Source organism: Lacerta agilis, chromosome 1 (genome assembly GCF_009819535.1).
Source record: "Lacerta agilis isolate rLacAgi1 chromosome 1, rLacAgi1.pri, whole genome shotgun sequence".
Taxonomy (NCBI): domain Eukaryota; kingdom Metazoa; phylum Chordata; class Lepidosauria; order Squamata; family Lacertidae; genus Lacerta; species Lacerta agilis.
In genome coordinates this window covers 123,733,039-123,750,166 of record NC_046312.1, presented here as the reverse complement: position 1 = coordinate 123,750,166, position 17,128 = coordinate 123,733,039, and the positions used below count along the sequence as shown (strand labels likewise).

The following is a 17,128-nucleotide window of genomic DNA, read 5'->3' as shown; positions in this document are numbered from 1 at the left end:
GTCCAGCTCTCACTTCCGTACATTACTACTGGGAAAACCATAGCTTTAACTATACGGACCTTTGTCGGCAAGTTGATGTCTTTGCTTTTTAAGATGCTGTCTAGGCTTGTCATTGCTTTTCTCCCAAGAAGCAGGCGTCTTCTAATTTCATGACTGCTGTCACCATCTGCAGTGATCATGGAGCCCAAGAAAGTGAAATCTCTCACTGCCTCCATTTCTTCCCCTTCAGGTGTTTGACTATAGTACAAAAAAGGTGTGTGAAATTGAACCGTTTTTGGAGCACCGCTTTGATTCCTTCCTTCCGCAATACATTAACCCCTTACTTTCCAAACATAAATAAATGAGTTGTTTGTTTGTTTGTTTGTTTTCAGCAAACACAGTGGAATATTCTTACACTCTTCACTTCCCCTTTGCAACCTGTTTGAGTCAACTATAGCATCTGATTATGCATTTCTTTGTGTTTCGGCTCATGTAATTACAAGCTGGTGTTGCTATGCGCTGAGGCTTACCTCATTTAATGTGGTTAATCTGTCTGGTTAAGAAGAGATGCCGTTTTTGCTCCTTTCATTTTTTTTGTAGTGGGATGAGAGGACTGAGAGCAAACGGCTATCTCTGGGGAGCTGTTAAGACTCAAAGGGCCTTTCCAAGATTGTGGCCTAAAATCTATAGGAGATCTGCTTGAGCTAGCAATAGATAACTGAAGGTGGGCATGAAGCTAACCCAAGGAGTGTTTTTACAGCTAAGACAGTTCAGGCATGACTGCTTTTACGAAGCAGCGTGGGAATGACGGCAACAGAAGCAATTACTATAGATCATTTTATGTCCAGTTCATCTCTGGCTGCCAAGACAGTTCAGTGACTGTCCTAGAGCAAAAACAATCTCCTCGTGACACGGAGATTGGAAGAGCTTCAAACAATTCTTTGTGGCACCCTGCCAGTGTTTCTCTGTTTCATTAATACATGATAAATGGAGTAGGGAGGGGAGGGTAGAATCAAAATCATTAATCCAGTCCAGTGTCCAGTTTTGGCCTTGGAAGTCCTAGGTTCATCTTGCAAGTCAGCAGTGAACTCAGCTCGGCCTCTTGAGAGCCAGCTCTTGTGGGAATGTTTAGGAGTGTGGATGAGTATATATTATTTATATATCTCAATCCCAGCTTGTGTGAGCAAGCTCCAAACTTAGCAGAGTTACATTCCCTTTTAAAACACAGCGGAAAATGGTTGCATAGGCTTCCTAGAGCCTCTATAAAAGAAATATATATTCCTGGTATATTCCCCTTCTTCCCTCTTAAAAGCAAAGACACAATACAGCACTGATTATTAGATATAAAAGAGTTTACTTACAGACATCCAAGAGTCACAGTACAGGCTCAAAGAGGCAGATAAACTTAGATAAATATATTTCCATGTGGTGAAGCTGATTCCATAGGCTTCACCTCTGCTCCTCTCGGTTGCAAGCTGATTGAGAGCATCCTGCTAGTTCAAAAGACGAGGCAAAATGGGGAATCTTCTTTGGAATCTTGTTCCCAGGTAAGACCACACCTACTTCTGGTTCCTGTAACTCAGTCCAGGTAAACAGGAAGTTAAGCCTGGAGGACTGAGTTACCTTCATGTCCTCTCTAGGAGTGTTGTGTTTGGCTGCTCTGTGTTTACATCCCACAGCTCTCACCACAGCTGGGCTTCCAGAAAAGGCCTTGCTCCCTTGGTCCTCGCCGTAAATGCTCATTCACCACTAAAAAGCAGCCCCTTTTTGCAAACCAATCGCAATTTCCCACCGCAAGTCTGGGTGTAGCAGTAACCGCTTCGTAGAGGGCACGGAAGAATGAATGAGATCTGAAGCACCGTATTGCCTTGGGAATGATGCCGTCTACAGATGTCAAAATATGCATCAGGGAGACAAAGACTAGTCAGAGATCTTAACAGGGAGCAGCAAAACATCAATGGGACACTTCATTAGGGAAGGACACCATCTAGTTCAGGGTTTCCCAAACTTGGGTCTCCAGCTGTTTTTGGACTACAACTCCCATCATCTCTAGCTAGCAAGACCAGTGGTCAGGAATGATGGGAACTGTAGTCCCAAAGCAGCTGGAGACCCAAGTTTGGGAAACCCAGATCTATAGAGAAAGAGTAGCAGGATCCCACATACTTTTATTCAGCTTAGTTCAGGTGAAATAGTGTAGTTTGACAGTGACTGCGAGTCACTACAAATAGCTACTCCAGGTTTCGTTGGCATTCTGGGGTGCTGTCTGAATTCTGCACCACGTCTCTTGCTGTGACTTTTCTGGTCCTTACAGCCGCATTGGATTAACACAGACAACATCCACCCTATTTCCTACCTGTGCCCTAGGTAAGAGGTGAGAGTCATTAGCTTAAGGCAGGGAAGGGCGGGGTGAAGAGAGAAGAGGGTAGGACCAAATAATTTTTAACAGCACAAGGATGTAAGCTGCTCCCCTGATGCTCTGTATCAGGACTGATGCTGTTCAGAAATGATCCAGAGTCGATGGCGAAAAGCAAGTTCGCAGATGACCACTAAATAAACATTTAGTATGGTCAAAAGCTCTCTGAAAACTGGATGTCTAGGCGACATAATGACAATTGTGTTTCAGATCCAAACTAGTGGATTTGTGGGCGATACATGCTCGTGTTTTTTGTTTGTTTGTTTGTTTCTCAAATGAAAAGTAGCCCAGGAGGCTGTGATTCTGAGCAGAATGGGAGAGGGAGGCTCTTTCCCCCAGCGCAGGGAGAAAAGCAACTTGGGGGGGGGGTGTGATTTTGAGCAGGCAAATGGTGCAGAAGTTAAGGCTTGAGAGCAGCCATTACCCCTGCTTGTTCCGTTGCTCAAACTGGCACGGGAACTGCTTTACAGTAGCAAAACAAAAGATTGTGGGGGAAAGGTTTCTTCCTCTCCCACATAACCTGTAATTTGACTCTCTGGCTGTGTTCACACTTCCATTTACTATGTACTCACTCCATTTCCAGTGCTTTTAATCTGTGTTCACATATCATCCAAAATGCATGTGCGTCCTGTACTTCGCTATGAAATGCTACTGTTTGATGCATTGTTTCTCAAACCAGCTTCACACCGATTAAGACGATTCTCATTCATCTCTTTCCAAGGTGTGAACACCTTGGCATAACAGGCATGTCCAACAGGTAGATCATGATCTACCAGTAGATCACTGGCCGTCTGCAGCAGATCACTCGTAGATCATTGGCTCCCCCCAAAGCAGCTGAACAACTGTGGCTCCCCTTAAAAAAGCTTAACATTTTACCTCCTCCCTTAAAAAACTCAACAACAGTGACCCAAACCCCCAAAGGACCTGAACCCAAAAAAGGGGGTAGATCACTGCCACTTTTTAAAAAATCTAAGTAGATCACAGTCTCTTGGGAGTTGGCCACCCCGGCATAGGATAATGGCATCCTTCTCCTGCCAAGACCCCATGGTGTGAACATGTAGGACCATTCTGGGCTCCTGAGTGCAGGAACATGTACACAAAGAGGCAAGACACCATTGCAAACACAATCAGATAGAAATATGACACTAATGAAACTGCCGATTCGAACAGCTGGGGAGGGGGGAGAGAATTGCAACAACTCCACCTGGGCACTAAGATGGGTATAATGTGAACACACCCTACCTCTAAGTAGAAAGTCAGTAAAAAATGCTAACCCTGTTCAGGGATTGGATCGCAACTGCCCAGGGAAACGTTATTGGAATCATTACAGAAAACCCACTGAAAATACTAGATCAACAGGCTCCAACAGCTGAAAGGAAACAACAGCGGTTACTATAATGCCTTTGTATCTCTAGACCAGGGGTAGGCAACCTAAGGCCCGGGGGCCGGATGCGGCCCAATCGCCTTCTCAATCCAGCCCGCTGACAGTCCAGGAATCAGTGTGTTTTTACATGAGTAGAATGTGTGCTTTTATTTAAAATGCATCTCTGGGTTATTTGTGGGGCCTGCCTGGTGTTTTTACATGAGCAGAATGTGTCCTTTTATTTAACAGGGCCTGCCTGGTGTTTTTACATGAGCAGAATGTGTCCTTTTATTTAAAATGCATCTCTGGGTTATTTGTGGGGCCTGCCTGGTGTTTTTACATGAGTAGAATGTGTGCTTTTATTTAAAATGCATCTCTGGGTTATTTGTGGGGCCTGCCTGGTGTTTTTACATGAGTAGAATGTGTGCTTTTATTTAAAATGCATCTCTGGGTTATTTGTGGGGCATAGGAATTCATTTCCCCCCCCCCAAAAAAATATAGTCCGGCCAACCACATGGTCTGAGGGACGGTGGACCGGCCCACGGCTGAAAAAGGTTGCTGATCCCTACTCTAGATGGTACCTTTACGTAGAATGCTGGGGGCCCAGCCTCGTCTCCTTATGTTAAAAAATATAAATAAACGGATGAGAATACAGAAAATAAAAGCCAAACCATATATTGTGTAAAAATAATAAACAGGTGGGGGAGGGGAATGGCGGTTGGTAGATGGGTACGTATTTAACATAAGCTGTACTACATGGAAATACTTGAACTGTGTGGTACTTTTCATGTGGAGATTATGGCTCTAAAATTCTACTGATACAGTATCAGCTTCGCTTAACTAGATACAGTCTGATTTAAGACCCCTCATTTGTTATCTGACATATTTGACACACACACTTGTGTTTTCAAGGAAGTAAGTGCCCCAGCTGCCTTATACGTCCTTCCCTAGGCGTGGGATAAGCTAGCTTGTGGATATATCTGACATTTTTATCAGGGTGGTTCTTGCCATCCACCCTCTTAATTCTGTCTAATTCCCATTGGAAATTGTTTTCACATTGTGCTAATCTGCTGGATCAGTGGTTCTGAGCCCTTCATTGAAAACCAACCAAATCCTTTGTTTTGCTTTAAAAAGAAAAAAAAGAAAAAGTCAAGTCTGCTAGGAGAAACACCTCTGTGAGAGGCTTCCCAGTCTTATGAAGGCCAGCCATGCACTGGAGTGTGAATATATTATGAATTCATAGATAGTAAAAGCTAGTTTTTCCAGTCTACCAAGGCAGTTTTAGTTGGGCCTAGTTCAGGGTTTTGCACAGTCTTGCACAGGGGCCACAGAATGAGCTCTTTTTCTTTCTTTCTTTCTTTCTTTCTTTCTTTCTTTCTTTCTTTCTTTCTTTCTTTCTTTCTTTCTTTCTTTCTTTCTTTCCTTCCTTCCTTCCTTCCTTCCTTCCTTCCTTCCTTCCTTCCTTCCTTCCTTCCTTCCTTCTTTTTAACCCTCCAAGAAAAACAAGTTATGAAGCAAAACGTGTAAGTACCCGAAGCTGGGGGACTCTTCATGTCCTGCTTGTGGGCCTCTCAAAAGCATCTAGTTCAGGGTTTCCCAAACTTGGGTCTCCAGCTGTTTGGACTACAACTCCTATCATCTCTAGCCAGCAGGACCAGTGGTCAGGGATAGTGGAAACTGTAGTCCAAAAACGGTTGGAGAAACAAGTCTGGGAAACTCTGATCTATTTGGTCAGTGTGGCAACAAAATGCTGGATTAAGGCAGGTCTTTGGCCTGATCCAGCAGGCTTCTTATGAGAGCCAGTGTGGTGTAGTGGTTAAGAGCGATAGACTCGTAATCTGGGGGACCGGGTTCGTGTCTCCACTCCTCCACATGCAGTTGCTGGGTGACCTTGGGCTAGTCACACTTCTCTGAAGTCTCTCAGCCCCACTCACCTCACAGAGTGTTTGTTGTGGGGGAGGAAGGGAAAGGAGAATGTTTAGCCGCTTTGAGACTCCTTCGGGTAGTGAAAAGCGGGATATCAAATCCAAACTCTTCTTCTTCTTCTTATGTTCTCGGTTTTAGCACTACAGCAGTGGAATGCCCTCTCCACAGATGTCTTCACTGGTTAGCTTCAAACAGTCCAGGACTTCTACTTAGACATGCATTTCAAACATAGCTTCAACTTTTCCCTTTTCTTGCGAGGAATCCTATTCGGAATAAGGGAATTTCCCTTTAAAAAAAGGTGGAAAGTTGACAGCTATGATTTCAAAGCAAGCAGCTGCAGTGCAATAGGGAAAGGAGAAGAGGAAGTGCTTGTAACAGAGACATCGCCTGGCACTCTTGCCCTTTTCCAGTCACCAGGCCCTGCCTAAAAAGGAGAGTTCTCATGGGCATAGTGCAAAGAGAAATATTTGCAGATCTTAGCAAGAGAAGTTGGAATGAGAAAGCTTGGCTCCTTCTCACCATTTGTTCAGACAAGCCCAGACAATTAAGACTTATTTAAGGGTTTCCTCTTGCTCCCTTATTTAGGGTGTGAGCTCATAAAGGAAGGAACTATTTTTGGAGAGAAAATTCTGAGAACAATGGTGTATTGCCGCAATATGAACGGCGATAACTTCATTTCTAAAAAATGTAACTTTTATAACATGTCAACTGGATAAGCAAACAGACCAGAAATCTCGGTGGAGAACCTTAGTCCTAATTGCACACAGATGATGGCCTAGGACTTTTATTTTGTGTCGGCATTTGTTTACAATTTTTTTTAAACAGCTTCCCTGCCTACAAATGTCAAAAAACAGAAATTCATGTGAAATGGAGCAATGTTACGACACGTAGCGGTCCATTTATAAAACTGTTGTAGGATATTTGCTGACAAGTCCCTGGTTCAAATATTCTGTTAGGAAATATGTTGGTTTAATTTCAGACAGCATGGTAAGCCATGCCAAGGAAACTTACTTATCGTTTAATGCAATGCCCAAATTAACAATGTGGGGTTTATAATATCTTCTGATGAACCACAAACTATGGGTTGAATTGGGTTTTCAAACCATGGCTTATGTTATGCTAACTGTGGTTTAGTGTGGTGATGGTTGGCAAATCATAGTTCTAGTCAGTGCTTTTCTCCTAGAATAAAGGTGCCAGCACTCACCATGACGTTCTTACATTAAGTGCAACATTTTTAACCAGTGCTTTTTCTTCTAGGAAAAAAAAAGTGCTGGTACAGTACTGCAAAGCCTTGAGAACCCCCAGAAAAAGCACTGGTTATACTTACAGTACTGTAATAATTGTGCTTTCGGTATCACTAGGAACGTGGAAAATGAATGGGATGTAGAATGCATGCATTACTGCTATTGGGCAACAGACTATAACCAAAATCTGTAGTGCCAGTTTATGATATAAAGGTAAAGGGACCCCTGACCATTAGGTCCAGTTGTGTCCGACTCTGGGGTTGCGCCGCTCATCTCATGTTAATGGGCAAGGGAGCCGGCATAAAGCTTCCAGGTCATGTGGCCAGCATGACAAAGCCGCTCCTGGCGAACCAGAGCAACGCACAGAAACACCGGTAAACCACAGAGCCTAGGGCTTGCCGATCAGAAGGTTGGTGGTTCAAATCCTCGCAACGGGGTGAGCTCCCGTTGCTCAGTCCCTGCTCCTGGCAACCTAGTTTGAAAGCACGAAGTGCAAGTAGATAAACAGTTACCGCTCCGGCGGGAAGGTAAACGGCGTTTCCGTGCGCTGCTCTGGTTCGCCAGAAGCGGCTTTGTCATGCTGGCCACATGACCTGGAAGCTGTACGCTGGCTCCCTCGGCCAATAAAGCAAGATGAGCGCCGTAACCCCAGAGTTGTCCGCGACTGGACCTAGTGGTCAGGGGTCCCTTTACCTTTACCTATACGCATGATTGAAATAGATACAGAAACCTGAATTTGGGCACATTTCCCCCCCCAAAAAAACTTACTCTTGTAATATGCCAAGTCAGGAGACGGTTCTTCTTTCCCAGCAGATAAATATCTCTTAATCCCATGCTTTAATAGTAAGCAGTGACATCTACTGGTTGCACCACAAAGTTGTCAAACTTACACACACATACACACACAAAAAACCCCCAGCTCTTTTCATGAAGGTGATTTTTATTAAATGGATTAATGCATCATTTTACAGCAAGACTCCCCGCCCCCCCAAAAAACCTAAGGAAATGTTTTTAAATGTTCCGATCCAATTTCTCCGTATCGATACAGTCTCTTTATATAGGTTCATATATAACAAGTATTCATAGAAAACTCTGAAGTGGCTTTTAAGAATGTCTGCTTTCATAGTGGCATCCACAGATGATTAAAAAAAAAGCGGTACGTTTCATTTGTAGTCAGACTATCCTGTAATGCACAACTTAAAAAGCATAGCAAGGTACTGGGCAGCTTATACAAAAGTAGTAAAATCAACCATGTATAAATTTGACATTTCAGCAGAAATGTGCGAGAAGCACTACAATAAGACAGTTCTGAGAGGACTAGTATTCTTCGGCTCCTTCTCCCTAGAAGTCTCGCTGTGGACATGAATGCCATGTAGCTCAGTGTTTTTGTTTTTCCAATTCGAGACTATGCATGGCTTCGTGTTTAAAGTTGTAGGAATATCTCCACTGTCACAACACACCATCATTGAGATGGAGGAAACTCACAGCCCAGAGTCATTGAGAAGGATACCTCAACCTTACATGCATGCCAGTATAACCCATTTCCCTCACTCTTGAGTAAGCAAACAAGAAATGCAGTTCAATATTGTATAAGCGACACAAATAAAGAGGATGGAATTATCAGTTTCTTAATTTGCATTGTCAGTTTCTTTTGGAACTTACATTGGAATTTTTCATAGTGTTGTTAAGATACAAAGAACTTGGTTTCAAGCTACCAAATACACAGTGCACAACACAGTATTTGTGCGAAACAGATATTAAATGCTAATCACTGGAAATAGACCTAAGACTGTCGGCGGGGGCGGGGGGGGGCGTTCCAAATCTGAATGATGTACTTTATAATTTTAAAAAAAATCTGTTTCACTTGTTAAAATCACAGGGCAAAAAAAAAGTAATTCCTAATTTCTGATTGCATCTTGTATACCTCTACAAGCCAAGGCACACACCCAACTCTGATGTGGTATAGCATTTTATGTGTTTTGTTTTTCCTTTAGTCTCATTGTACTAATTCACACACAATGCTAAACTACGATTTAGTACTACATGCATGATCTATGATGAGCCGGAACAAAGCTTTGAGCTTGCACATGTTGTTAATTTCATTTCTTCCTCCCCTCCTCTTGCAATGCCAGTGTGGTGTAGTGGTTAAGAGAGGTAGACTTGTAATCTGGGGGACCGGGTTCGTGTCTCCACTCCTCCACATGCAGCTGCTGGGTAACCTTGGGCTAGTCACACTTCTCTGAAGTCTCTCAGCCCCACTCACCTCACAGAGTGTTTGTTGTGGGGGAGGAAGGGAAAGGAGAATGTTAGCCGCTTTGAGACTCCTTTGGGTAGTGAAAAGCGGGATATCAAATCCAAACTCTTCTTCTTCTTCTTCAGTTTTTACACATCCTGGTATGTCATGGCGATAGTTAATGAAGCCAACTTTATAACCCAAAGTTTGGAATTGGCTCGTTTTGAAGTTGACCAGGTGTGTTCTTTGCTACCGCCTCCAGTCTATATGTAACGAGAAGCCAAGATTCACGGAAACCGTTAATAGACATGGCAGAAGTCTTTCTCTTGGCGACGTGGAAGGAGAATGCAAGCTGGTGGTTTTGCTCTGGCTCATCCTAGCTTGTGCATGTACCACTAACCAAGGTTCAGCATTGTATGTGAACATGTGTACACAAGGCCACCAAGTTTTCAGGACAGGTAATGCCTATTTATATTGCAGCTATGAAAGTTCATGCCAGAATGCATTTGTTAAGTCTTTTAAGTTCCTCAGGATTAGTTGCTCTTTTGTTCCAGTTTAGGAATTTTATAAAGCAGCTTTGTATATGTATCTTCTCCTGCGGTCCCATGTGTAACAGTGGGGTGTATGTCCGCAGAGCACATAAGACTCATATCTAATTTTTGTCTTAAAACATTTAAGCAAGTACTCTGCTACTACTCAAATAGTATGAGACTGATACTGTTAACAGTGCCAAACTACTATATCCTCAAAGTTTTAAGTTTTAAGGAACAAGGAAATCAGTGCTTGGAATTAACTAGTTTAGTTGAACAAAGTTCACTGGACTTGTTCAGAAATCTCTGGACTACACTTGTAAGTGGTCCCCATAACTGCTGGGTGAAGTAAAGGTGTATTAAGTTTATTCTAGGGCAGAGCTTTGAACAATTTCTAGTGCATCTTCACTTTCATTCCCTTCTCTTCAGCTTGGCAGGAGGCCCAGACTCTTTCCCCCCCAGTCAGTCAGACATCTACAGGTATAAGGAAAGTTAGAAAGCAAACAATGGAGGCTTATTAGACAGCTATGGAGGTGTTGCTAAGATTGCTCAGTAACTTCAACGCTGTTGTTATGTAATCAAAAAGAAGGAATGTAAGGCATTTCCTGTATCTTCCCTACTGAAGAGATACGTTCTTTTTCAACAGGGTAGTTTGCAGTGAGAAGTACAGGTAGAGGAAGAAAATGAATGATGCCGTTAACAGCTGTGTGGCTGGCACAAATTGAAAAGATTCACTTGCTAACACTCTGTCTGGTAGACATCTATTAGTTGTGTACCCCTATTTCCTTTCAGACCCTATAGTTCTGCACAGCAGATTGTGACATTCTGAATGCTGATTTTAAGATGAACTTTTTATGAATTCATTTGGATGACTTAATTAGACAAGTTTTGTTTTGATGAACTGGAAGTAGTTCCCTTTGGGACAGGATTAACTTGAACTAGTTCTGTTTTAAATTAAACTTTCCAAGTGCTAAAGGAAGCATTGGAAAGCTGTGTAAAATGGTACTTTGACCAAATGGTTTTCTTTAAAAATGAACAGCGGTACACAAAGGGAAGTGGGCTGATTTGCATAAATCTGTGTGCCTGGCAAAATGTATACAGTCCGACAGAAAGAACTGAAAATAGAGCACACATGCTAAGCAGGGTGTAAACACATGCGGCGGGACTCAATGGTCACAGAAGACAGCACATCTGTTCAAACTCTTGAAAATGGTTCAAGGTGAGCAGGACTCTTTCACTGATCTGGATCCGACAAGTGCCCACTGTCACTTCTGCCCCCCCCCCCCGTCACAAGGTCCCAATTACTTACCGTGAGACAGGGGGAGCCAGTGGCAGAGAGCAGGCGAGGGTATGGCTGGTGCGCGTCCCGGGGGCATGGCACGCTGCCCACAGAGGTGTGGTGCGCTGCCCGGGGTATGGCACACCGCCTGCAGGGCGTGGTGTGCATGCTGGGGGCGTGGCATGCCGCCCGCAGGGGTGTGGCACATGTGCTGGGGGCATGGCGTTCCACCTGAGGGGGCGTGGCGCTCAGCGCGGGGGGGGGGCAGCCGCGATGGCACCCCACTGGGATCGTGCCGCCAGTGGCAGTACGCTCCCCCCGCACCCCTGTTCCTCTGCCAGTGGGGGGGGGCAAAGATAGCAAGGAGCATCCAGAGGCCCCAGCAGAGCATCTTTCTTCATTGGGGATGGGACTATACTATGAGTGATTGTTGGGAAGAAGGCTCCGAGAGGGGCTCCAGAATACCTGTTGCCTCTATTCTTCTACCATCCTGCCCTAACCTCAAGATATATTATTCCGGTTGGTGAGATGGGAGGCAGTGGTCACTGTGAGGACCAGCAAGCCTTTTGCAAGTCCTCAATCTGGACACTTACGGAAAAAAAGGCTTACACTTTTGTGAGTGCTTGAACAGGGCACTCGCAAAAGCATGTTTTTCAGGTTGAATGTTAGGGTGCTTGTGTATCCCTGTTGAAAACAAGAGTTTGCTTACTCCAGATATCCTACCGTCTCAGAGCACCGAGTTTACAAAGCAGCAACTGTGCAGCTGTTGCTCATTTGTGCACAGGATCCAGTCTGTCTTCCTCAGATATGCACACCTCTTTCAGTGATGTTGTACTTTACCAGCACTCAAATTGCAAGATTTTGTTACTGCTAAATGCAATTGTCTTCCCAGTTAGCAATGCCACTGGAATTCATAGTGCAATACAGTTGAATGAATGTCACATATAGCTGATGGCTAATGCCTACAATATTTTATTATCTGAATTTCAGTACTTAGCCTGCACTGGAGATGAAAGGGACATTCATCCCAGTGCCCTATGACACGTTCCTCTTTTTTTTTTTTATAAAGAAAAAGCTGCAGATAGGAGGAGAGGAGAAGAGGATTGGGTAGGGAAGGGATGCTTAACATTTACCCAGCCATCATGTTTCCTCTAAAACTTGCTCCCTCAGACACATTTCCATCTTATAGGGAGTCCTTCATCTTTTTGTATGGCTAACTACCGGTATGTCATTGGTTATAGGATTAATATTTCCAATCAGTATATTTCGTACGGTGTGTCTGGAAAAAGTTGCAACAGAGATCTGAGGCATGTTTACTGAAAAAAAGGCATCGAAAGACATACATAATATGATAAAAAGCAAATCACAGAAGATATTCTTCATTATATAGACTGATGGAATAGCCTTTTATAAACTTTAAATTCATTTGCATGTTACAATTATTCATTACATAAGGGATAACCATATGGACAAAAACAAAGTAAACAGCTCTTAGCAATGCAGCGGTGCAAAAAGACTTGCTAACTACTACACCACAAATAAATTCCTGGTGGGCTTTTTCTTTCAGATACATATCTATAATTCCACCCTCCCCCCCCCCCAATTTATAGGCATAGAGGATTAAAAATCATTTTGTGAAACACTGGGTACTGCAGAATAAACATGTGACCTTGAAACTTTTGATATTGTTCACTCAAGTAAAAGAAATATCACTACTGAACAGAACACCTTTCTAGATTAAAAATGAAAGGCAGAATGAATAACAGACATTTGCTATATCTTAACACAAAAAGCAAGCTTTCTACACTGATCCTCCATGAATTAAAAAGCTGATTCTCACATCTTCCATTTATTTTAAGTCCTTTGCTTATATGTATAACTTAAGCACAACTACAAGAGTGCAATTGTTTTAACTTGTGCATTATTTCCCTTCTCTTGAATTACAGTACAAGTAAATATTTTTTTTGTGGGGGAAAAGATGCAACTGCCACACTAGAAAAATAAATTGTCTCTGACTTGCTTACTAATGGAACTTTGAGAACATGCTGCATTCATTTTTAGAAAACTGTTCTCACAACATGGCAAAAGAATGCACCTTTTGATGAAACACTCTCACTCCAAAATATCATATAGAGTTTCTTTCTCCCTAAATGCCTATTTACTGATATATTACCATCAGCATAATTTGAAGAAAGAGAACACACACACACCCCACCTCTAGTAACTGTGCAAAGATAATCCAAAGGTCAAATGTCTATTTTCAGGGAATGGAGAGGGATGATTTGCCATCCTTTTGTCATGAGCATTCAGACTTGGCACATCCAACTATGCAGATGTGAGACATTAGTGAAATCACAATCAAACCATGCAATCATTGGCAGTAGGTCTCGACATGCAAAGCGTTACACCATAAAGGGTCTAAAATAAAAAAGGAGCCAAAAATCACTCACACAGTTTCATTTGCACAAACACTCCACTCATGAATATTTTTAGTAGCCTCTTTCCACTTTCTGTTAATTTTTAAAATGTGGTTGTGAACTCCCACAGTTAAGATCTAAGAGGACATGCACTGAAAAGCTGCCCAGCTTTTGGAATGGAAGATATACTATCCCTGAACTACAGCATGGTTGCCCAGCCCAGGGAAATTCCCAGCCCAAATGAGCCCTCCCCAAGCCCTTCCAATACTTGAAAAGGGAAGATCACCTGAAATCTGGTTTACTCAAAGCAGGATTGCTGTCTCTTTGGGACTAACTAAGCAATACACACAGCTCAGTTTCCTCTTCAAAAACTAGGCAACTTATTCTAGTGTGTTCCTTGAGAGCTCCTTGGGGATAACATGCCTTTTTAAAACTAAAGTTCCCAAAATGTGTCTCCTAAGGGCTGACATGGGAATTGCACATCTCTTTAGCTGATGCTACAGAGCTTCATTAGGCTTCCATTTAGAATTTGCCTTGGGGACTCCTGAGCTTCAAGGTTGTGAAGCTGCTCCCTATGAAACAAGCCTCAAAAACAATGATTATATATCGATTGCCTACTTTTTCAGTGGAAGAGTCAACACTGCTGAAAGTCCAACTTTTGATTTGAAAACTAAAGGCTACAAATATTAAGCTCAGGCCTATGCTAAAAGGAAATTAAAACAAAGTGTGCCATAACTCCAGTAAATGCACATTATATGAATTTAGGACAAAAGTTCAAAAAGCCTAGAAATAGGCATGCTAGGCCCCAGGAAGGAGGCAAAAGGGCGGAAACCTTCTTAGCCTAGAGTAGACTTGTAAAATAATCACTTAACACAGTGGGAGATAAATGATGAAAACTGGGCTATGAATGGGGAAAAATTGATTAGAGGGCTTTCTATGTGGTTATCACAGGATGGAAGCAGTGGTCTTATTTGATGGAAAACTTTAAACATTAACCAAGTCCATGATAGATTCTAAATGATATCATAACTTACTTAGCATTCAGATATTCTGGACCAGGATTTCATTTAATTTAAACCACTTTGAATTATTACCTTCATTGGTCTAATCTATCAGTTTATCAAAACATCATACAGTGGAAAAAGTTGGTTTAGTCTTCAGTAGCTGGATGTAACTATTTCGAAAAGAGTGCAGTGTTCAGGACGTTAAAGTGGAAGAAAGTTGGTAAGAAATGAATTAAGGAAATAAACAATTTTAAAAGGCCTGGAAAACAGAATTAAGCAGTTTGTCGGAAACTAGCATGGGCACAATGTGCTGTAGAGATTGTGCTATGTGCCCCCCCCCCCCAAAAAAAACAGTTATGTAAGTCTTGGATTATGATAAATCAGAACTCAATCTTTTATTTAGAACCAGATATCATACTAGATGCTATTTTGTGATTGTAAATATATATTTTGTTAAGGTTACATAAGTCTGAACAACAACTGAGACAACAGGGCTTCATGCTGTGACAAGGGCCAGTAAGCAAGTATTTACTAATTTCTGTCTAGGGAGATACCCTTATTGACTTTCAAAATGGTGCTTTAATGGGGCCAGATATTTTAATAGTCATGCACAAATAGGTACTGTTACATGTATTCTAAAATATTCTAAAATGTTTCCTTAGAAAAACCCTGATATGTTGTGATGATAGGTACTAAAGGGACCATTAATGCCTAAGCAGGACATTTCTGAAGGAACTGGGTATTTTCACAATATTCAAAGGCTGCAATTCTAGATATACTTACCTGAACTCAGTGAGATGTACTCCTTAAGTAGACACGTAAAGGAATGCACTGTAAATCAGCCAGTTACACCTAGGCAATCTGATGCAACACTGAACTAGGCAATCAGATTTGGGCAGTAAAAGTACAGAGACATAGGAACTCATCACATGACTATCATGCAGGTGAGTCCATGTTTTAGCTTGTCTATCAAAAACCTGTCTTACCAACCTACCTACAGTAAAAAATTTAAGATAACTTACCAAGATTAGGCAAAAATGTTCCTTTTCAATATACACCAAAAGCATTCATTAAGGAAAAATGTACATAAATACAAAGCATATTTAACTTTCAAATTGTATACGACAAGAGATAAAATAAAATGGTAGACATTTGGGGTCAGTTTACACATACCGGAGTTATAATTTGCACATGCATCTTGGCTTGGTGAAGAAAGATACCACAGATCATCTATCCCATATAGAGCTTTTAAACTTTGTAAACCTGCCAATGGTGAGGCATGTTTATCAAGCATCAAGCTTATTAGGGCAGGTATCTACCTCCACTGATTGTACAAACTGACCCTTTGATTCCTTATATTTTGTTCAACACTTTCTTGCTTAGAGTTTTCCAAAGCTGCATTGTCCACTATGAAGAAAGCTGCAATTTGCTAATTTCAAAGGATGAAAGAAAATATAAGTTTGTTCTTTTCTCCCCTCCTTCCTTTAAAAAAAAAAAGCCCTTTTAAGGCAGGGAAAATCATGCATTAACTGTGACCTTGGAGCACACATACAGATAGATACAAGCAGCTGCTTTAAGCTGATTATGCTTTGCAGAGTTCACAGTTGGATTTCATTGGCTGCCAAATCATTAGATTAAAAACCCCTACCACCCTTTAATTCCAAAAGGGGAAGTGTGTAGCAGGGTTGGAAACACAAAGCATACTGTGAACTACAGACTATTGCACATTTCAACATAACACAAGTGAAAAATTGGGAGTTTAAAAGATAATACACTCTGTCACACAGAAACATACAAACGAGCTTGTGCACAGAACTCATAACATGAACAGCAAACACCACTGTAGCCAGGTGGCTTGTGTGTTTAGTGACCTTTAGAACCCGGTCCAAACTGATTATCAGCAACACATTTTTTTGTTTTTGTTTTTTAAAAAAAATATTTTGAGACCACATCATTTGATACACATATATATAATGCCGTGGTCAGGGACAGACAGATGTAATTTTGCAATACTAAATAAAAAGTGCAAAAATGTTTCAAAAAATAAAATAAAAATAAGAACAAAATTAAAAATATGGAAGCATAAGCTAAAAAATTGTCTGCATAGCTGAAATCTATTTAAAGCAAGTCCTCGGTAAGGGGTGCTGACAGGAGAAGGAACTCCCCACCCCCCCGGTCTTCTGCATGTTTGTTTAACAGAATGCAAAAATGTCATTTTTGTCAGCCTTTAAACAATTCACAGACAGTTCACGCCTGTATCCTTAGACACCATAGTTGTAGCAGTACCTCCTTCTACAAGAAAAACAGCTGTGCTGGACTTAGAGCTGACTACCCTATCACTGCCATTGTTGTTGACTTCAGAGTCCAGTGGTTCTGTAGAGATGACCCATGTTGAAGGGCGCCACCGCTTAAGGGAATATGGTGTTTTCACACGTTTCTTGATCTTTTCTCCTGAGCCCGGTTTGCCATCAAGGGATGACTCACTCACTAAAAATAAGCAGAATATACATAGTGTCATACAGGAGGAAAGAGCAGAACAGGCAGAAAAAGAAAATATGAAATCTTATCAAAAGCAATGGATGACAGGATAGGTGGACTTCAACAAAGCAGTCCCGGTAACCAGAAATACTCATCAAGAACCACAAGAATGAAATACTCATCAAGAACCACTAAGCTCTCTCTCTCTCTCTCTCTCTCTCTCTCTCTCTCTCTCTCTCTCTCTCATGCTCATACAGGTGAA

The 17,128-nt window shown here is 41.9% G+C and overlaps 2 protein-coding genes across 2 annotated transcripts in view; both read right to left on the bottom strand.

Annotated features, from left to right (window-relative positions):
• The window catches only part of FAM117B (family with sequence similarity 117 member B), a 43,889-nt gene extending 32,754 nt beyond the window's left edge, over window positions 1–11,135 (bottom strand). The window contains 1 exon segment of the mRNA XM_033151956.1: window positions 10,998–11,135. Coding sequence (XP_033007847.1) covers window positions 10,998–11,135 — 138 coding nt within the window.
• Window positions 11,136–14,758: 3,623 nt separating this feature from the next.
• The window catches only part of BMPR2 (bone morphogenetic protein receptor type 2), a 72,338-nt gene continuing 69,968 nt past the window's right edge, over window positions 14,759–17,128 (bottom strand). The window contains exon 13 of the mRNA XM_033169777.1: window positions 14,759–16,875. Coding sequence (XP_033025668.1) covers window positions 16,625–16,875 — 251 coding nt within the window. The 3' untranslated portion in view covers window positions 14,759–16,624. The remainder of the gene's footprint in view (window positions 16,876–17,128) is intronic.